Source organism: Odocoileus virginianus, chromosome 5, assembly GCF_023699985.2.
Source record: "Odocoileus virginianus isolate 20LAN1187 ecotype Illinois chromosome 5, Ovbor_1.2, whole genome shotgun sequence".
NCBI classification, from domain to species: Eukaryota; Metazoa; Chordata; class Mammalia; order Artiodactyla; family Cervidae; genus Odocoileus; species Odocoileus virginianus.
The window spans coordinates 78,936,697-78,958,885 of NC_069678.1; the positions used below are offsets into that span (position 1 = coordinate 78,936,697).

At 52.3% G+C, this 22,189-nt stretch overlaps 1 protein-coding gene across 1 annotated transcript in view; it reads left to right on the plus strand.

Annotated features, from left to right (window-relative positions):
* Positions 1-4,093: 4,093 nt before the first annotated feature.
* Positions 4,094-22,189, plus strand: part of TRABD2B (TraB domain containing 2B) — a 219,802-nt gene continuing 201,706 nt past the window's right edge. The window contains exons 1-2 of the mRNA XM_070468198.1: positions 4,094-4,759; positions 6,840-7,400. Of these exons, the coding sequence (XP_070324299.1) occupies positions 4,658-4,759; positions 6,840-7,400 (663 nt within the window). The 5' untranslated portion in view covers positions 4,094-4,657. The remainder of the gene's footprint in view (positions 4,760-6,839; positions 7,401-22,189) is intronic.

Here is a 22,189-nt window from a genome sequence, read left to right on the forward strand (position 1 = left end):
CCTCTGCCTTTTTTTCTGGTTCTTTCTACCACTCTAGTGTATTAAGCACTACGGATCCCTGCATGGTCTCAGAATCCTCTTCCCGTCTTTCCCATCTCCCAAGGACATCATGACCTTCAACCTTCAAAGATTAACTTCCAACCCACTAAGGGTAAGGGCACTTTCCTGGTGGTCCAGTGGCTAAGACTCCATGCTCTCAGTGTCTGAGGCCCGGGTTCTACCCCTGGTTGGGGAACTAGATCCCACATACTGCACATGCTGCAACTAAGACTTGGCTCACCCCAATAAATGAAAATATTTTTTAAAAGACTGGGGAAGACAGAGTTTGGGAGTGGGTAGGAGTAGGGTACATCTGAGATAGAGCTGGAGCTGGGAGTCAGGCCACGCCAGGCCCACTGGAAAATACCAATGTGGCCCACGACCAAGGCTATGTCTGGACAAGAAAGCAGCCTTCTGGCTCAGAACAAAGCTTCTCCTTTGGTCCAGCCCAGCAGGGGAGCCCCTCACCTCCCTGCCTGAGAGATGCCCCTCGACAGGACCGGGGCTCCTGGATCTGCTCAAGAGGCAGACTTTGTTGGTTTAGTTCTGCTACAAGGCTTCTGTTTCTGCCTCGGCTGTTATAGCCTTCAGATTCCTAGTACCCACCTGATTGAACAACTCAATTAAAATGCAATCAAAGGAAAGTGACCGGGGAGAGAAGGCAGGCATCTGAGTCCACTGCCTGCCTCCCGAGCCCCATGCCCCTTCCCATCCTGCCTACAGGTCCCTGGGTAGGCAGTGGCCATGGAACTCTGGACTCAAGTGCTGAGCACAGAAGACCCTTGAAGGTCTCTGATCCCTGCGCTGTTCGTCTTGATGACAGGGTAACTGAGGTCTAGCCAGGACAGCTCAACCACCTGAAGCCACTTAGGGAGAGGTTAGCAGAAGCCTGTGGAATCTCTAGGACTTTAATATAGCTCATCCAGGGCTGCTCACCATATACCAGGTGGGAGAAAAAATTGTTTGAAAACACAGAAACCCCTATTCTTGGGGAGGGACCACCCTCTCCTGGGGCCTCAAACTAGTTTGTTCTTCTTTGGGAGTAACAAGTTTATGGAAATAAAACTCACATACTATACAATTCACCCATTTAAACTATACAATATACTGGGTTTTTTAGTATATTCACAGAGTTGTGCAACCATCACAACAATCACAACAATAAATTTTAGAATAGTTTCATTATTTTCCAAAGAAATACAGTTCCCTTTAACCACGGTCCTTCCTCCCCACCAACCTCCATCTATCTCTGCATTCCTCCTTGGCTGAAGCAACCACCAATTGACTCTCTGCCTCTATATATGTGCCTATTCTGGACATTTCATACAAGTGGAATCATATTATATATGCCTTTTTGTGACTGGCTTCTTTTATTTAGCATAATCTTTTCAAGATTGAGCCATACTGTAGCATGTATCACTACCTCATTCTTTTTTTATGGCCAAATAGTATTCCATTCTATGACCCTACCACATTTGGTATAGCCACTCATCAGTTAATGGACATTTGGGTTGGTTCTCCCTATTAGCTATTTTCTACTATCAACATTTGTGAACAAGTTTTTGTGAGATGCTTTCAGTTTTCTTGGCTATGTACCTAGGAGTGGAAAAACTTGTTTGTTCTTGCATGTCAGTAATAGTATCAGTAACCATACATACTGGTGAGGATCCTAAAGTATTATTGTACACACTGACTGAGAAAAATAGTGAGGGCAAGAAACGGGGTGAAGCAAGGGAGGCACAGAGAAGTTAATTGTTTTGACCTGGCCACACAGCCATAGAAAAGGACCATGGAGGAGGAAGTCATAAGTGGCTCTCATGATAATTAGCCAATGAAACGGTTATAATTTTAGGGAGAAAGCCCTGGAACATTTTAAAACGCATACACATAGTCATGTGCACCGTCACTTAACTATATGGGTTCCTTTTTAATTTCATCAGGTCCTTTGTTACCTACGATCTGCCTTGTGTTCTAGGTCCCTGTGAAGACCATCACACACATGCTCGGTGGAATTAAATCCTCCTCCCACTCCCCAGGCTTTTCACCTCATCCTCGCCACGGGGAGTGCTGCCTTTGCAGGGAGATTTGGAGCCTTGAGAAGTGGAGGCTCTTTAAGGACTTCTCTTTTGTCGCAGCTGCAGTTCTCAGAGCTCTGTGTGTGGGAAGCACGGAGCCACACTGTTCTCTCACACCATCCGGGCCCTTTGGCCTGATCTGCATCTGTCACCAGATGTGTGCATAGCAAAGAGCTGAGGCGGCTTTGACACCCAGCAGGTGGAACCAGATGAAACTGCCCACAGTCATTATTTCTGACCTTCAGAAATGACGATCTCAGGTGAGTCAGCCTGGAAGTCTCTGGGAGCCCCTCCTTACCTTCTCGGTTCCCCACCAAAGATCCAGGTTCTGGGCTCCAGAAACTTTTCAGCCCCTGCAGCCCAGCGGATCTTTCCTGTTCAGCTTCTAGAGTGGCCATTCTCCCCCTGCTCTCACTGCTGCCTGAAGCAGTGGGAGGCATTGGAGAGCCCGGAGTCCGGGACCTTCTCCACTCACTGCCCGTCTACCCAATGATCTGTCTACCTTCAGCTTGACCCCTCCACTCCAGGCCTCCTAAAAGCATGGATCAGCCCCAGCCACCCTCTACTTCAAGTCTTGCAATGATTCCCTATCACCTAGTACATAACAAGTTCAACACCTGGCCAAAGGACACAACTTAAGTTCTTCCCGCTGGGTTTTTGCTCCAGCCATGCCTAACTCCTAGCAGACCCCTGCAGGTACCCACGCTCTCCCACCTGCTCCTTTGCTCAGCGACCCCTGACTTATCCTTCAAGACCTCTCCCAGGAGTCTTCCCTGAGCCCCGGGGCTGAATGAGGAAACTTCTCTCTGTCCCCATTTCTCTGTGCTTATGTCTCTCCTGGCACTTACCGTCCATATTTGAATTACCTGTTTGCAAGTTTGTCCCCATCTACCCTCCTGCATAGGCTGCCGGCTCTGACAACTTCACCTCATTCTTCCTCCAGTCTCTATCCTCAGGCTGGAGTCAGCCAACTCTTCTTAACACAAGTAAGCAGTGGTGCCCATGACTCAGTTTCCCTCTTGCCTGGAAACCATCCAGAGGCTTGGGTCTTGCCTCTTGGCCTTCTCTAAGTTTCATTTGCCTCTCCAGAACTGAAGGAGGCTGGTTTTAAAGGCTCTTTCAACTTTTAAGGTCTAAGGAACTGGGATATTGATCCTCACCCTTGCAGGACCCCTCACCAGGATCCTGTGTGGTACAAAGATACAGATGGAGAAAACTGTTTAAATGTTTTACGTCTGAAGAAATTTTGAGGAAGATCATTTTGTTTTGTTTTAATGCAGCTAGTTGTCTGCAGAACACCTACTAACCACGTGCCAGCATTGGGAACAGTGGTTTGATACAAAGTTGTAGATACCAGCTTCCGGGGATTTCCTTTGAGTGCTGCCTTCCAGCCAGTCTGGGAGCGCCTACCCACTCCGGTTCCTCTCCTCTCTCGCTATTCAGGCTCCAGGACTTGTCTGGTCCATCTCCCCACATTTGCCTCTGCCCGAGCCAGTGGAGTCCAGAGCAGAGCAGATTGAAGTTGGCCCTTTGGATCTCGGCCCAGGCGCCCTCTGGCGGCCGCGCGCGGAAGCTGCGGCCCGGAGAGGAGCTGGCGAAGGGAGGAGGGAGGGAGATCGAGGAGGAGGCGCGGGCAGGGGAGGAGAGGAAAAAGTTGCGCTGGGAAGTTTGGAAAGTTGGGAAGTGGCTGCTGCGGGCTTCGCCTCCCTCCGCGCGTGTGTGTGAGGGAGCGAGCGAGGGAACAGGAGAAGAGTGAGCGAGCGCCTGCCATGCCCATCAGACCCCGCCTCACCGCGCCCGGGCGCAGAGCTCGCCCGGACTCCCTGCGGCCCGGCCCGGACCGGCGCGGCCCCTGCCCCCCGCCCCCCGCGCCGGGTCCTCCCCTCCCCCCGCCCCGGCGGCCCCAGCCCCCCGCCCGGCCCGGCTCCGCGCCGCTCTCCCGCCCTCCTCTCTCCCTCCCTCCCGGCCGCGGAGCAGCATGGCGGAGCCCGGGCAGCGGCCGCGCGGCCGCCCGCCGCCCCTCTGAGCCCCGCTCGGGGGCCACCGGGCGCCCCAGACCCGACCCCCGCCCCCGCCGCGCCCGCCGCCGCACTTGTCCCGCCGCGCGCCTCCTGGAGCGCCGCGCACCCCTGGGACCCTTGCGCGCCCCGGGTCCCCAGCATAACCCCGGGTCCTCGCGCGCCCGCCGTCCCGGTACTGCTCCGGGAACACCGCGCACCCCTGGACCGCGACGCAGCTCCGGGACCTCCGCAGGTCCCGGGACCCCGGCGCGCTCTCACAGCCCCGGGGCTCGTCCAAGCGGGCGGCGCGCCCCGGTGAGGGGGCCCCGCCCCAGAGGATCCCCCTCTTACCGCAGACGGAGCCCCGCCCCAAAGGGACCCCCGGGTCCGGCAGGGACATTCAGCCACGCCCCAAAGGGCTCCCGGCATCCCGCGTCCGGAGCCCAGCGCTGCGGAGGAACCTCTGTGCCCAGCCGGGGGCTGCCTGCCCCGCTGAGGGGGCGCCGCCCAGGACGGTCCCCCGCGCCCCGCAGGCCCGGCAGGATGCACGCCGCCCTGGCAGGGCCGCTGCTCGCCGCCCTCCTGGCCACCGCCCGCGCCCGCCCGCAGCCCCCGGACGGAGGACAGTGCCGGCCGCCCGGATCGGTGAGCGAGCGCCCGCCCGGCCACTCTCCTGGCCGCCCGGCCACTCCAGCCCCGCGGGGACGATGGTTTGGGGGTCCTGCCTTCCGCACCCACCTCGGCCCACCCGCTCCACCTCTCCGCTCCGGGCGCTGCCTCGGGCGCCCTGCCCTGGCTTCTGCCGCCCGAGCTCCTGCCCCGTGCGGGGAACCGAGTTGGGGCGCTCCCTCTCCAGCTCCTTCTCCACTCGCTGACGCTCTCGGGCTCTCCTCGGACTTTCGGTCCCGCTTGGACCTTGCCGCTCTGTGCCCTTTTGGACTCCCGTCTTACTTTGATCCCGTCTTTACCCTCTGGTTCCTCTCTTCCCACTTCTGACACTGTTTCTGCCTTTCCTTGCCTTTCTCTTCTCTGCCCCTTCCTCTCGTTCACACGCTCAGACTCCTCTCAGGCTCCCCTCTTTCTCTTGACCCCCGCCGGTGACCTCAGGCAAACTTTCTCCATCTCTAGCCCAGGCCCCAGCACCCACGCTCCCAAGTGTCCGCGGTTTCACAAAAAGGATGAAGATTCCAGAGGAGAGGGAAAGAAAGTGCCAGGACATGCTGGCCTAATATTTCTTTGGGGGTTGAGTAATTACTAGGTCTCCTAATTTTCCTTCCAAACTAAGGAATCCCTGATTTCCCTCAGTCTCTCTCCCTCAAAGTGTAAATTAGTGCCTTGAAAATAACCCTGATTGGAGACTAGGGAGCAGGAAACCGTCTGTAGGGTCCTCACTGGCTGCCCGGTTAGTTGACCTTGGGCAAGGTGCACCTCCAGCGACCTGACTTGTGCGGAAACAGGGAGCTTGGCGCCAGGCAGAGCCTTCAGTGCTCGTCTCCCACCAGGATGCTGAGGTTTACATTTGTTGGCTGTTAGTAAAGTAAGGTACTATTCCCTTTTCCCACCCCAACAGATACTTTTCTTTTGTACTAGAATCAGGCAGAAAAATTTTACGAGTTGACCGAAAGCTTGCAGGTGGTGCCTGGCAGTGGACAGTCCAGGGGGAGTTCCAGGGTGGTTGGCAGTGGACAGTTCACAGGATGTTCCTGGGTGGAAAATGACTTTGCCTGAGAGACACGAGAGACCTTTCTCATGTCCCTTGACCCCTGGATCTAAACTGGATTGGAGAAATGACCCATGTCTTCACGACCCTCCTTCATCTCCACTCACACACACACACACACACACACACACACACACACATTCCTCTTCAGAGCCTAGGTGATGGCAGACAATTGGACTTGGAGCCCAGGTACACCTTTTAAGGGGAGGAGCCTGGAAAGCATGTACATTTCTTGGGACTAATTCTGCGGAATCTTTCCCTCCCAAACCAGGGCCTTGAGACTTTACTTAGCCTGCAGGTTTTAAAGCACTTTCTCATCTGTGGTTTCAGCTGGTGGAGCAGAGTAGCTGACACCCCAGACCTGCCCTCCAAAAGGAAAACTGCATCCGCCCTGCTGAATGGGGAAGTAGCTGTTTAAATAGGCTATTTTTAATAGGTGTTCTGCTTTCAAAGTGCTCTTGGCGTGTATCTTCTAATGGTTGGATTTAAAAGTTATATGACTTCCTCCCTTCTTGCCAGAGCAGGACTCTTGGTCCCCCTCTCCCCACCCTCCACATGAAACACCGCTGGTGAAGGTTTGGCTTGGCCAAGATTAAATATTCTCAGGTGGTGTGGCAGTCCTTGGCACTCACAGTTAGAGCCAATCATAACGAGAGCTTCCTTCACTGCCTTACACTCCCTCTGAGCCTGGCACTGCTCTCAGGGCTTATTTACATAGATTGTGTCTTTTCATTCTCCCAGCAATCTTTGAGGTGGCTGCTCTCAGCTCCCATTTTACAGATGGGGAAACTGAGTCTGTGGGAAGTGAAACAGTGTGCTTAAGATCAGACAGCCAAGACAGGCCAAAGCCAGGATTTGAATGTGGGTCTCAGTTTCCAAAGCCCTTGCTCCTTCCCATGGCCCTAGGTCGGTCTCTGTCTTCTGTCCCCACCTCCACCTGCCCCCTCTGTTCTAACCTTCTGCTGGCTTCAGCCTGAACGCCTTCCTTCACCTCTCCTTCTGCAGCAGAGGGACCTGAACTCCTTCCTGTGGACTATTCGGCGCGACCCCCCGGCCTACCTGTTTGGCACCATCCACGTCCCCTACACCCGTGTCTGGGACTTCATCCCGGACAACTCCAAGGCAGCCTTCCAGGCCAGTGCCCGCGTCTACTTCGAGCTGGACCTGACCGACCCCTACACAATCTCGGCGCTGGCCAGCTGCCAGCTGCTGCCGCACGGGGAGAACCTGCAGGACGTGCTGCCCCGCGAACTCTACTGGCGTCTGAAGCGCCACCTGGACTACGTGAAGCTGATGATGCCGTCGTGGATGACACCCGCGCAGCGGGGCAAGGGGCTCTATGCCGACTACCTATTCAACGCCATCGCGGGCAACTGGGAGCGCAAGAGGCCGGTGTGGGTGATGCTCATGGTGAACTCGCTCACGGAGACCGATGTTCGCTCCCGTGGCGTGCCAGTGCTTGACCTGTACCTAGCCCAGCAGGCTGAGAAGATGAAGAAGAGCACCGGGGCCGTGGAGCGCGTGGAGGAGCAATGCCATCCGCTCAACGGGCTCAACTTCTCCCAGGTAAGCCCGGGGCGCCCGGGTCCCAGAGCCCAGCCGTTCCCATGTGCCTTCCTCCTCTTCTCAGATTGTCTTCCTCCTGCTTCCAGATCCTGTTCTTCCCTTAAAAGGAGAGGATCTTTCGAGATGTGGGGCAGCTCTTGGGCTGCCTTTGTGGTGGTCTGAGGACAAACTGGTGTGTGCTGAACTTGCGGGGTAGAGTTCGGGTGTTTGCTTCTGTCTCAATGTGCCACCTGGCCGGGATGTATACACTCCCCACCTGCTGTGCCCGCCCAAGCAGAAAGAATTTCCCTCGGAGCATCACAGTCATGAGAAGCAGAGAGGTGCCAGTTTGTGCCTGACTTTGCCTGAAGCCCTGGGGTCTCAAGAGCAGGAGGCTGTCCTGAGGCCTCTGGGAGGATGCATCTGGGCAGCCGTTTGTGTGTGTGTGTGTACACGTGTACGGAGGACGCATAGAGGGAGATGTGCTTCCTGGGCTTGGGAAGCAGGAGAGGTGCGATGGACCTGGTGTCTGCTGACCCTGGCTTGCAAGTTGAGGTAAAGAGCTGCCAAATTTCCCAGGGGCCTCTACAAAGTTCCATGTGCTCCTCGGACTGCCTCCCTAGGCTGAAAGAAAGTCAGCAAGGATAGTTTAGGGGTTAGTAATTTCAGAGAGATGTGTTCACTTCAAGGTTGACAGTTCTGATTTCTGAACCTCAGTCATGGGGGCAGGGAGGAGGGCGGAGCTTACCCAGCAAAGTGTCGTTAAAAGCCCTGTCTCTGTGGGCAGAGGTCACTCACAACTCGCTGGCCCCAAACTCAACTCTGAGGCCCTGGGAACAATGAGTTCACATCTGCGCCTTGAGACGGGCTGTCAGTCCCAGAATGGGCGCGCTGAGTCAGGGGCTGGTGGCTTCTGCAAGAAGGACCCTAGACAGGGCCCTGGGCCCATGCCGCAAGTGAGGCATGGTCCCCAAGACATGCTTTCCCAGGAAGGAGCCAGCCCAGTAAATTGGCTGGCCTAGAAGTTCTACCGCTGGAACCAGACCTGCTTGTGCTCCCGAGATGCTGCAAGCTCTTCACCAGGGAAACAGGAGCAGAAACTGATCCCCCTTCAGAGATCTCTGGCTTTTGTTTTTCCAGGGGAAATGCAATATTGTCCCCAGGGAGGTAAGAAGCCAGATTGATTTGCCGGCCAAATGAAAGACGGGTTTGTCGTTCTCCTGCTGGCTCTCCCATAATTGTGGAGTCCTTACCCAGAGGGCCCGGTGGCAGGAATATTGGGGCAGTTAGTCACGCCCCGCAGGGTTCTGACTACGCCTGACTCCTTCTCCGCGGGGAAAAATCCTGTGCATTCTCTGGCCCAGCACTGATTCCTCTGAACGTACCGGCTCGCTCCCTCTGAAGTGACTTTTCCCTTGCCAGCCTCAGGAGCTGATATTATCTGCGTTAGGCTCCCCAGTGCTCACCGCCCATCTCATTTTGGAGACAGGTTTGTGGGAGGCCTCTCTGTTCAGAGGCCTCATGACTGGCCTCGATGTCTTTTTTTAGGCTGGGAAGGTGGGTGACCCGCTGTCCCTCTCAACACCCTCTTTGTACCAACCACAGAGGAATCCAACCAGAACCGAAGGGAGCACACAGACCCTCTGGTTAAACAGCCCTTGGCTTTAGTCTGTCTCTCTTAAAACAACAAAACTATCTTTCTTCGAGGTCTGGAAACACTGCTGTGCAACCAAAGGATGGCTCTGGTAGGTTGAAAACATTTGCTGGAAAGCATGCGAGGTTATGTTTTAGGAAAAGTTCCTGAGAGCCATTCATCGGCCAGCAAGAAGCCCGCTGACAGTCTCCAAAGCCCACGTTTGAAGATCAAACAAACTCAAATCTCTGGTTTCAAAAATGCACCCACCCCATCACCAGCCTGGGCCCACTCTTAAAATTGTTCTTGGGTCCAGCTCCCTGAGAGGGCTGCAGGAAGTAAGTCCTGAACAAAAGAAAACAGGATTCCTCTCGGTTCCCTAATCTGCACACCCTTCACCACCTGCCAGAGTGCCTGACCCCGCCAATTTGTCCTGTTATCATTTTGGAGCAAGGTGATGAAATCTCTCCTCCATACTCGTGGGCAGGCATGGGCTAACTGGGAAGGGAGCGATTCCAGAGCCTGGGCAGATGGAGCTGTTAGGGATCCCCAACCCCAAAGTCAGAAATGCAACAGCCTTCTCAGTAAAATTGTATGCACGCGTGCACAGTTTGATATGAACATCTGTGATGCATTATTGTACTGAAATATCTGTTAAGTGCATCAGATTTTTATTTTTTCTTTCCTCCCAGCATTACTGTTATTGCAAAATATTTGGGGAGGGGGAAGCAATGAGAGAAGACGGTGAGGGTAAAAAAAGCTTGAAAAGAGAGTGCGTTTTGTTAAGACCTGGGATTTTAGTTTTAATTTTAGTATTTCTCAAAATTCTTATATTTTCTTCTGTCAGAAATACCACATTTTCCCTAGCTAAATGGAGAAAGAAAGCTATACCAGCTAAAGGTAGGACTTATGTAAAAGTTTCTTCTGTCTCTGTACAGCCTGGAAGATCAAGCTTCTTGGCCCTGGTCTTTAATATGAACTGAGCGTGCTGAACCCAACATCACCGTGTGTTTGCTTTGTGACCTTGAGCAAGTCACTTCCCCTCTCTGGCCCTTGTTTTTCCCATCTGTGAAATGAGACACCAGGATTAGGTCATCATTCAAGCCACTCAACCCTGACATTCCATGGGACGATTTTAATCAACTCCATGTGCCAGGCACCCTGCGGGAAGCTCTGCACGCTTTTTCATCTTGTCGGAGTCTCACATCCCTATGACTTTCTTAGGTGGGCACTCCGAAAGCCTGGATGACTTGACCAAGGCCACGTGGCTAATAAGGAACAGAGCCAGTCTGCCTGACTTGAGGGAAGGATGCAATCCCCATGCTGCCCTCCGTTGATTCCCTGGACATCCTGCGTCTAGGTGGTTCATGTCCTGCAGTTTTTCCTTCAGTACTTTCTTTGTTATCCTTCTTTCCTTTAGGGTAAAGGGCTCAACAGTTTACTTCTTGGAGAATTTGTCCTTCTAGAGAAATTATTTCTTTTGGCTCTGTGGCTGGAGCGGGGATGGTAAAGGCAGGTCCTCTAAAGATTTCTCTGATGTGTTTACAGGCAGTAGTGGGCTGAGGGATGGGAGTCTAGCTTCTAGGTTTCGGGCCCAGCTCTGGCTCCAAAGCCAATGACTTGTATATAACTCTGGCATTCTTGTTTATCTCTTGAGTGGAGCAGTAGTGACGAGCCTTTTTTTTTTTTTTAAACAACTGAGCTGGTTTTGTGAGGATGTGAACCGACACGACCTGTGGGGGGGGTTGTCAGGAGGGTAAGAGACTCCCTAGACATAGGGCCCGTGCTTGGAAAAGAGTCTGGGAGGCTTCAGGACAAGGAAAGAAGGATGCATGGGAAGCATCACCTTCCCTTGTTGGCACCTTCTCCCAGCAGCCATGCCCACTGCCTGTGCTTTGCTGAACAAAGTAAAGCTGGAGTAATAGGAGGTGGCGGTAGCCCCTGCGCTCAGGGGCCTGGGGATGCCTGAGTCTCGAGTCTAGATCTTGTGACAATCTTGAGACCTGCCCATTTCAATCAGCTCTGCTGGCTGCCGCTGGGGCTTGGTACCAGCTGCCACGAATGCAGTGGGCTGATCAGGGGACCTCCTTCTCCCTCTAGGGGGCCTCAGTGGCCCCCACTCAGTACAGTAGAGGCACCGGATGAGGAGCGCTCTAAGTTATGTGGTTCTCCGAGGCAAGACGAAAAAACGAGGACACTGCCATTCTGAACTTGGCTGTGATTTAACTCACATGCCGACGCTGTTCATCCAGTGTGTGTGGCTTGGGCGTGGCTGCCAAGGGTGTCCTAGATGTTTGTAAAATTCTACAGCCTCCTCTAAGAGGAGTTAGAAAGCCCAAAGTTATCATTTATTGAGCTGTGTCTCCATACGGGGTGCTATATTAGACCTTATAATTACATCATCTCTAATCCTCCCAGAGATGTGACAAGGCGTGTCATTGTATCTCTTTTACAGACAGTAAATTAAGGTTTAATAGGTTAAGTCATTCGGTTGTGATTATACAGCCAGGTCAGGCGGACTCAGGATTCAAGCGTGAGTGTGTCTGATGCCAGAGTATGTTTTTCAAGATTCCGAGAGCTGATGTAATTTTGTTTTTAACAGTCAGATGGCATTATCTGGTGATTTGTGTGTGTGTGTATTGTAGTGCAGGGAGATCATCATATCTTGCTAAAAAATAAAATATTAAAAAAATGTACTGAAAGAGATCATTGAAAAGTGCTGAAACTGCTTTTCTCCCTGGCTTAGAAATTGGATCTGATTCTAAAATAGGAGTTCTTGCCTGGAGAATCCCATGGACAGAGGAGCCTGGCAGGCTACAGTTCATGGGATCGCAAGAGTTGGACACGACTTAGCATGCTATCTTTCTTTCTTCTAAAGGCTTGCCCAGCTTTCCAAGGGACCAAGGTGAAGACAGGACCCCTAACACAGGCTAGACTAGGCTATTCAGCACAACTGAATAAAGGGTCTCCTTGGTTATAGTCAGAGGTCCTAGATCTATCTGAGGGAACAGCACATACTATGGGGTGCTTAATTAGGATGTAGAGAGAGACTGAATGGTCAGAAACAACGATATGACCATCCCTGCTTCCCTTCCTTCGTCCAGCACTATGGAATGGATGAATGAAGCAGGATGGCACAAGCTCCCTCCTTGAACTTTAATAGTTCTTCACCATCCTACCGGAGAAGGCAATGGCATCCCACTCCAGTACTCTTGCCTGGAAAAATCCCATGGACAGAGGAGCCTGGTAGGCTGCAGTCCATGAGGTCGCTAAGAGTCGGACACGACTGCGCGACTTCACTTTCACTTTTCCCTTTCATGCGCTGGAGAAGGAAATGGCAACCCACTCCAGTGTTCTTAACTGGAGAATCCCAGGGACGGGGGATCCTGGTGGGCTGCCGTCTATGGGGTCGCACAGAGTCGGACACGACTGAAGCGACTTAGCAGCAGCAGCACCATCCTACAAGGACACAAAATGTGGAAATAATGAAGCGGGCAGCGGAGTACAAAATAGGCTCTGGCCCTACCCTCTTTCTACCTTGGCCATGACTTTCGGCTTGTCCTGTCCCTCTCTGGGCCTAGATTGCCCGCTCTGTCCCGCCGCAGTTTCCAGGACCGGCCCAGTTCTGACTTCCGTGTGCCCTTCTGCAGTCCTTGTACTTTGGAGGGCCTGGGCCACCCTGAGATTTCCAGGCTGAATTCTCCGCAGTTGGGAGGGGCTGGCCAGCTTGTGTCTGGCGGGCCGCTGCCTATACCTAATCTACTCGTCCTGAAGCCTGCTGGTTCCAGTGGGTGACCTGCTGCTTCTTGCTTCCAGCCTGTCAAGCAGATGGAGCCCCAGCCTGTCGTGGCGCAGTCTGGTATACAGCTGCCCAGTCTTGCAGCCTGCCCTTCCCCAGGACTCCTCCCTCACTGGCTCCCTCATTCATTCAGCCAGAGCATCTTAGTGTCAGCCAGGATAGTACGGGGAGCAGACACTGGGGAGCAGCCTGGATTTTTCCCCTGGGGAGTTTACTGCCAAGCCAGGGGCGTTATCAGTGCTTTCTTCCTAACAGCCGAGGAAACCGAGGCATGGAGAGCCTGTGTGTTAGTCTCCCCTGTGTCCTGCCTGCACGTCACACGGACAGCCTGTTCTTCCTTTCTCTCGCCATCATACATTCCCATCTCACGGAACCCACCTCTCACTTCCCATCCTCCAAGAACGCTGTTCCTGAGTCCTCCCCCCTCCCCTACCCGCTGGGCCCCCATGGCAGCTACCGCATCACTGACCTTTTGCCTCTCACGTCCATAGTGCTCATCCCTATTTGTGGCTTCCTATCAGGCCTGTGTGCCCTCCCCAGATGGAAAGGGTAAGACAGTTCTCAAGACCAGCTGGGCACCCCTAAGGGCCTGCAACCATGCTGAGCCAACTTCTCCCCAGTGTCACCCGCAGAGAGAGCTTCGGGGTCAGTGTTGGCTCTGAGCACAGGCTGGCCTGGTCCACACCTGTAACTCCAGATCCTGGCCTGGGAGTAGGCTGCTTCTGCAGCCTGCCGCACCCGCTGTGGCTCCCGCCCCAGCCCTGTGGTCAGGAGCTGTTCAGCAAATGTCTGTCACATGGTGTGGAAGTCACCTGGAGGACCCCCGAGGCCTGACCCCTAGACCTGTGTACTCTCAATTTCTTTGTGTGCTCAGAGAGCTGTTTGCAAAGAGCCCCTGCCAGCACAGCAGGCTCTGTCCTTTTTTCTTTTTTCCCCTGACTTGGTTAATTTCAGACTTTAACATTTAATGTTATTAAGCTCAGAAGCAGACACGTAGGATGGCTCAGGTCCTTCCATCAAAGGAGAGTGAGGCCATAAAGCCGGAGGTGTGACCAAGATGTCATGAAATATTCTTGTCTCTGAATCAGAAGTTCACAGCATGAAGTCTTCCTGATTTAAAGAATCTCTGAGCTGGGACTTGGAGACTCAGGGAATCTAAGAATGGTGAAATCTTAGAACATTAGCCTCAGAGGCATTTTTGGACTCGAAGAATCTTCACATCGTGAAATCCTAGCCCCTTAGCTTTGAAGACTTTTCAGCTCATACACACAGACTTCTAACATCTTAGAGTTGGAAGGGACCAGTTCTCAAGAATTCCAAGAAGTCCCATCCTCAAACACAGTGATCTCCTCCCCACAACTCAGCCTCCCACCCTCCCCAGGCCAAAGAAAAGCCTGACTTTGTGACGGAGATAAAAATGGGAGCGTGCCTTTGTTAATAGTTCCCATTTGGACATCTCTCAAAGCCAGGAAGAGGTCGCCTGGTAATGCAGCTTTCTGAGGGAGGAAACTGAAGAATAGGACGAGCCTGCAGCCCAGCCAGCCAGGCGGCCGTGTTTCTTTTCCCCTCAAGTTTGCTTCTAAATATTATCCACTTTACTCCCTTTTATCTCCCATCACTGGCTCTCTGTCCGCCCACTTAATCCACAGGCAGCCGGTGGCCCAGCCTTCAGCTCTGCTCAGCGGCTGCCAAGCCGTCTGGCCTAGCAGCTCCTCCAGGATCCGCAGGCTTTTAAATCTGCGCAGAATATCCGCTGGAACACAGAACGTTGCCCCAAGCTTGGAAATGCTGTTGCATGTGCTGGGCCCCCTCCCTCTGCAGGAATTTCCTTCTTTTCTCTCCTACTCCTGAATCCTCTGAGATCTCTAAGGCTCAGCTCCATGCTGTGCCTCCTCCAGGAAGTCTTCCCAGAATGCTTCTAATTCTCATCTGCTTGGGAGGACTTGGTGCAAGGCTTTCTTTGATGACGCAGCCACATCTGTTCTTTCCCTCCGTGAAATGTGTGATGGCACTTTATGATATTCTTTCACCACTTAGATATTTTACATTCTATTATAATTATTACTGCAGCTGTCTTTTCTTTCCTAATCAACCGAGCTTCAAAACCTAGCTCAAAATATGCTCAAAGTTGATTACAAAATGAGACTGGATGTTTACCAGTTCTGAAGTTGGGGTCCTGTGGTGTATCCTGTGGTTGAGGTGCTGGCAGCTCTGGATGCTAACAGGAGGCTGCGTCTTGGCCTCTGGATTCACAGAAAGCCTCAGACTGCCCACCTGAGACATGGAAGCAGTTCAGTGCTATCGCTGGCCCATTGGTGAGGACTCTGTGACACCCACAGGTCACTGTTGAATTTCTCTATCTCTCCATCCTGGAATGCTTTGGCGTCTTCTCTTCCTCATCTGTTCCTTGCAAACAAAGGCCTCTTTTTTTTTTTTCCTCCTTTTTGCTACTCAGAGGTCATGTGAGCTTCTCCAGGGTCACTACATCCCCCACTTTATTTTCACTTAAAAGTGTTTAATTTCACCTGTACTTGCTACTTTGCCTGGGCTCCCGTGCTGCTGACCTGTTCTAGTCCTCTCTCCTTTCCTCTCTGTCATACAGTCCCTGATCGGGCCTCCATGTATTTGCTTATGCCTTTCCTCTACCTGAGAGCCCTTCCTGGTTTTTATGGTCTGGCTTTAAGGGTCCCCAAGGGCAGTCATTTGAAAAGCCTGGACCCTTCAAGCAAATGATTCCTTATAGTCAGACTTTCACCCGAGAAGATGAAAATCACCAGATTGGACTGTCCCCTCTCGGCTGATACTGCCTGATCATAACTCAGGCAATCTGAGTTTAGGTGCAATGATGTGATTGGCTTTCAGCATTGTAAGTTTTTTCTTTTTTCCTTTTTGTTTTTTGTTTTGAGGCTTACTTGCTGACATTGTATTAGAGATTGAGAAAGAGTTAGTGCTCTGGTGACGGGCACCTGTCCCATCATGAGGACCCCACCTTCCTGACCTCTTCTAAACCTAATTCCCTCGTAAAGTCTCCATCTTCAAATACTATCATAGCGGAGGTTAGGGCTTCAGCATATGGATGGAGTGGCACAAATCTTCAGTCTCTAATAGCGAGTGAGTTGTACCGGGGCCACTCTGCATGCTTGACTAGCCTTGAAAAGAACCAGAAGGTCATCAGACTTGGCCCACACAGGTCAGGGCCCTGGAGCTGTCTCTGGTGGTGGCCTCAGTCCTATCCAGTCTCTTCAGGGCACCTGCTGCTGGCCTGTGTTCCTCCCTCGATTAGGCAAGGTCACTTCTCTGGGGCAGGGGGACCTGCGGGTTTTTTCAGATCTGTCCCTAACCACCGTCCACCTCCCCTGTGCATGCTAAGTCACTTCAGTCATGTCTGATTCTTTGGGACCCCATGGACTCTAGCCCACCAGACTCCTCTGTCTGTGGGAATTCTCCAGGCAAGAATACTGGAGTGGGTTGCCATGCCCTTTATAAGGCATGTCCCTATATATATATATATTCATGACCTAATATATATATATTCCTTATTTCCCCATCAGGTCAGGAAGAGCAGGGGAAAGCACTCAATTTTACCTCTCAGTGGCTCTTACCTTGTGAACCTGTTTCTTTGCATAAAGCTTCCTCTGTAGCTTCCTCATTCCGAGGAACATCCTGGCCTGACTTAACCTTCAGAACCAATAATTAGTCAGTATTCACCCAGCAAAGCACAGACTCAGCTCAGAAGCCCCCTAGGATGCCTCCAGGCAGGGCCCAGGACAGGCCAGTGCTCTTTCAGGCAGGGCCCAGAAGAACCATTGCACTCATTAGGAATATAGGTCACCTAAGGCTAGTTACCTAACCTTCTTGGGTCTTAGTTTCCTATCTGTCAATTTCATCTGATTGCTATGAGGATTAACTTGATTATGAAGTGCCAGGTACCCATGGTTATTGCATCTTTAAATTAGCATCATCATATAATTTTTCCAGAAATGTTTTTTAGTTCCCACTGTGTGCCAGATGCTGGGATTTGTGCTGAGATACAAAAGTGAGCAAGAAGGACGAGGCTGCTCCCCAGTGATGCCTTCCAGGGTGGGGCTGGAGGGAGCAGAAGCACCTTACCCTGTGGGGGCTGGTGGAGTGGGGAGCAGTAGGCAAAGAGAGGGGGGTTGGTCGTGGCAGGTAATGTGATGTGCTCTGGGAGCCGGCTTCCTTCTCCTGCCCACCTCTGCTCCAGTCGGGGTCAGAGTGTGGTTGGCTTTGCTCAGATGAGATTCCGCTGGTGAGATTCCGCTAGCGAAGATGCACGTTTCCCAGAGGCGCTCCACACAGCCCCGCCTGCCCCTCGGTCAGCCCTGGCGACTGTACAGGAGACACGGCAAGCTGCGCCCACGTCCCCTGGCCAGCCCTGGGAAGCCAAAATGCACAGATAAAAGGCCAGCCCTTTTCCAGTTCCTCTTCTGTTTAAAAGACTTACCTGCTTCCTCCCTGTTACGGTTCTGTTAAGTTTCCTGACCAGGTTTACCTCCTGGCAACTTAGTGCGCCTTCTAGGCGGTTTGTAATTTAAGTCTCCAGCCCCATTTGAAACTGCTTTTGAGAAAAGATGTGGGCAGAGAAAGCCTTTCAGATACTTCCCTGTATCATCTTTTTGCCCTAGTTCTCACCGTTTCCTTTCCTTGAACTGCTCTGCTTTGAGTTTGAGGAGAGACAAAAGCCTAATTGGCAATGATAATTCCAACCATTTGCATCGAGGTTTGCAGTTTCCACAGTCTTTCACATGCAATAACTCCAGCTCGCAATTCCTCCCGACCCCCCAGACAAACACCTTGAAGGGGGCTGGACCAGTTTCCTGTCCCTACCCCCCATCACCCCTATTCTGACTCCTAGTGGGCCCCCAGGAGAACTAGTTGGGTGGCTATAAATTCTTCAGGATTATGGGATATTTTTGAGCTTCAGACCCTCTGCTGGGGATGAGATGCAGTCTGAAGAACTGTGTATGGGCTGTGGATGGCTGAACTGAGTCACTTTGGGACCTCAGTGGCCATAATTGGCAGGGTCACTGCATTTGAGCTTGATTGTTTAGTTGATCCAGTACTATGTAGCCCCCATGCCAAGGCCTTTTGGTGGTCTTGCAGGTGACATTTCTGTTATTCTGCTTCCATCTACCATCAGTATCTCCATCTACCATCTCCATAAAACTTCCATGTAGTTTTATGGAGGGGGTGATGAGAACGGGATGCAGGATTCTTGATGGAGAACTTGCAGTTCTACAGGACCTGGACCCATGGAGATAGAAGTGGGAGAGGCCTTGCCTGGGGGAAGGAAACTGTTAGGCAGAAGTGCCGGATGGGAAATGCAGAAGGTTTTCAAGGAAGGTCTTTCTACCCCTCCTTCCTTTGACTGTACTCTCTCCATTTCCTCTCCAGCTCCCAAGACAGCCGTTGTTATTTAGTGCCTATTATGTGCTAGACCTCAGGTTTATTACAGTAAATTTCTAAAATACTCCTGAAAGGTAAGTATCATTTTTGAGACTAAGTACTTTGTGCAGAATGATGGAGTGAGGATTTAGATCCTTTGATACTTTAAGAAAGGGACTGGACTGAGCTGGAGTTAGAATTCCAGCTCCACCAACTCAGACTGGATGACTGAGGGTCTGTTTCTATATCTGAAAAACTGGGGCTCATAATAGCATCCTCCTCCTGGTGTGTTGAGGAGTGAATGAGGTAATGCATATCCACCACAGAGCTGGCACACCCTCAGAGGTAATGGATGTTAATTGTGGTGGTTTAAGTCATGGTCAGTTTAATTATTGTTACTGGCCCATTTTCACACTGTCTGTGTCTGGAGGTGAAGCCCATCCCATAGAGAAGGTGGTTCTCGATCCTTGAGTCTCCTCTAGAGTGAGCGTCATCCAGAGCAGGGTGAGGGGTTGGCCTGATTGGGACCGTGCAACCTGATCACCCACAGCGTGGTTATTTTTTTCTGACCATCTAGCCATATTTGTTCTAGTTCAGCTTGCCTATGATTTCCCACCACTCCCTGGAGTGTGGACACGTCAAAAAGGAAAAAAAGGTTTAGGCTGAAGACTGCCACAGGCCCAGCTCTGCCACAGGTTGCATGCCTCATGCATGACCTGAGACCCTTCCCTCTCTGAGGGTCCTTTTCCTCTATTGCACAGGGGGCGGGATGCTAATAGCAGTGACTCAGAGTGATAGGGAGAATTGGGGTGAAAGCCTGGGCCGGACTTTATTAGCTCTTCAGTGGGCTGTGCTCTTTGTGCTGCTCAGTATGTGTCTCTCCTCTTCTCCCAAAGAGAAGTACCCTGTATCTCCTCAGTGAATTGAATTAGTTATTACGGAACTCACCCATCCATTCCTTCCTTCAGTTGTTTACCAAACCCTGCTGGGAACTACACTGTACCAGGCTTACTTCCAGGTCACAAGTCTGGGGCTGGTGAGGAAAGGGGGGATTGAAAAGACCCCAAAGAGAAGTGCTTCACAGCAGAGTGCCAGGAATGGGTCTGAGTCTTATATATGCACTGCCCTGCTGAATCCTCACCACACTCTCTCAGGGACATAGTATTATTCAACCCCATTTTACAGGTGAGAAAACTGAGGTGATTTTATTTACCTGAGGTCACACAGTTGGTGAGGGGAGGACCTAGAATTCAGACCGAGGAAGTCTGGCTGCAAAGTCTGGGCGCTCACACTCTCTGCATCTTTGAAAAGGGACTGAAATTTGACAGTAGGGGGGTCAGGAGTGGATGGGGGAGGCATAGCTCTTCTTCTGGGACTAGAAGTAAGAAAGATTAGGAGCAGCAGGGAGTTGATAGACTTCTGATGTTCCCTCCTAAGGAAGAATGCCACATTGGGAAGGAGAGAGGGAGGTGGTCTGTCAGCCAGGACCTAAGGTGAGGGGGGAGGCAGGGGTTGAGAGCCAAAGCTGGCCTTGGCAGGTGAAGGAATAGCAGGGCAGACTGAGGGTCCAACAGGAGTGGAGGCTGTGAGTTTATAACGGCACAGGCTGGACAACTGGGATACTTTCTGTCGCTCTCTAGGGCAGGCGCAGGAGGAGGAAGTGTGACACAGGGCCACCCCCAAGCCCCCAGCCTCAGGAGCCCATGCTGGGTAGGGTAGCAGTTCCCGTCTGCCTGTCGTGGTTGAGTGCTGACCCTGAGCCCCCAGCCCCACCTGCAACTGGGGCTTTGTAGGGCCGTGGGAGGCCTTACAGATGCTGTCAAGATGGACGAGACAGCATCCTTGCTGTCCAGGAGTTTTCTTTGCTGGTGAAGATGCTCACTGTATACAATAGACAGATTCCCCCTTTCTTATGAGTACCTGGCTGGGCTAGGAACTCGAACCTATGCTCATACTATACTTGGCAGTACTGTGCCACCTTAGGTCAGTATAGAAAGACAAACAGGTGTTCCCAGGGTTCAGGAGGAGCACCAGTATGGGGGTGGGAGCTGATGGTGATCAATATCACCATCTATATCAATATTCAGACTGAGGGACCGTCCTTACTCACGGTCTATCGTATTTACTCATGGAGAGTGCTTGCTGGTGGAATAGGAGATCAGGGGACTGGCCAGAGAGGCTCACGGGCCACATGGTGGAGTGCTCTAAAGCTGTTTTAAGAAACTTAGACTCCATCCTGGGTGCACTGGGGGGCACTGTTCCCCACTCCTGTGTTCTGTAATTCACTCTTTCATCATACTGGAGCGCCTCACTCAGGCTTGCTTGGAAATTCCCAAGCCCCTTGGCTTGAGGGAGGAGCTCCCATGTGAAGGTCTTTTCCCTCAATAATTCCAAGTTGCCGAGGCAAAGGAGAAGGACTCTCAGCTTCTGGAACAGGAACGTGGGTGTGTTGTCTCTTAGAAACAAGATTGTAAAAGTGGTCTGGCTGCTGAGTGAGACTAGTGTGTAGTTAAAGATCAGCTCTTTGTGAGGAGCCTGAGACCCTGATCCCATTTCTAAAATAGTTACCATGGCATAACATGGCCTTGCATTTTGTATGGCCCATTTGATGGCAGAATTGGGGGGAGGGATTCCAGCTGTTCAGTGTGGAAGTGGGATGAGGCAGGTGGTTCTGCGAGGTGGAGGATGGGAAGATCTGCAGTTCGTAAGGGGTCTTTCCATCGTGGGAGCACTGGATCAGGAGTCCAGCAGCACAAGCCTGGGCAGGTTCCTCCCTGGCCAAGCCCGCTCCGTGGATGTGAGCACTTGGTAGACACACATGGCATCCCGCTGCTGCAAAACCGCTGTCTCTGCTGGCTGACTTCACAGGAAAAGGGCATTTTTAAATTTTATTGTCTTTAATGTGTTTACATGTCTGTCTCCTCCCTAGACTGAAGTTCTCTGAGGGCGGGACCCTCATCTGATGACCTGAGTTTGCCTGGGGCCTGGCTCCCAACACACACCCAGGGATCCTGGGGTTAGCTGTAAAATTACCATCTGTACCCTCACATCACCGCCTGAGTATCTGAGTGGAAAACAGAAAGTCCCCAACGACCCCCACTCTGTTCCCAGATTTCCAGATGTTCAGTTCTAGGAGGTCGAATGTCTAGGGGGGCGCCCGTGTGTCACACTGTGGCGCCCAGGTGTTCAGCTTTGGCAGCTGGACCCACTGAGCCCCTTCTCACCCGTGATGCTCCCCCGCTGATGCTTCATTCCCACAGGGGCCCTCAGTGCTTCTTCTGGGATTGGAGGCGTCTTCCCAGCCCTCCCCCTGCCCCCCTTCCTCACGCTTCTGTATTTTTTCCAGGACACGGATCAGAGCTTCTGTTTGCTGGTCATTCCGTGATCCTCACACAATATAAATGAAAGCTGCTAAAACCGATAAACTCAAACCATGTGTGGGCACCGGGGAAGCACAGCGACGTCAGAGGGCCGCAGTGTGAGGTGGCGTCAGCTCTGACGGCACCCGAACTGATTTGTATATGAGAAAAGTAAATATCCCAAGTGGTAAACAGCCCTGGGTCTCTCATCATCGCTGCGTTTCAAAGGCATTTAATAGGAACACACGCTCTCTGTCTCTTGTAAACAAAGCGAGCTTCTCTCTGCCTGCTGACCTAAATTCTGCATTTTCATCTTTGGGAAAGCCAGCCAGTCATTCTTGTCAGGAGACTGCAGGCAGTCTGGGCTGTCGGGTTGGGTCACCTTCTTCCTGGCTTTGGCAGTTGGTCTGGCACTTGGGCTTTGCCAGGGGGCTACCTTTTCATCTCTCCTCGGCCTTGGAGCAAATGGGTTGGGTGGCCATCCTCAGCCTGGTCTCATTGAGGATCACAAAGTCCGGAGATGTAAACGCACTTGCCCAAGATTGCACATCAGGGCCGGCTGAGCCAGGACATCCCTTCACCCCGCACTGAGGACTCTCCAGCTCTCCATCCT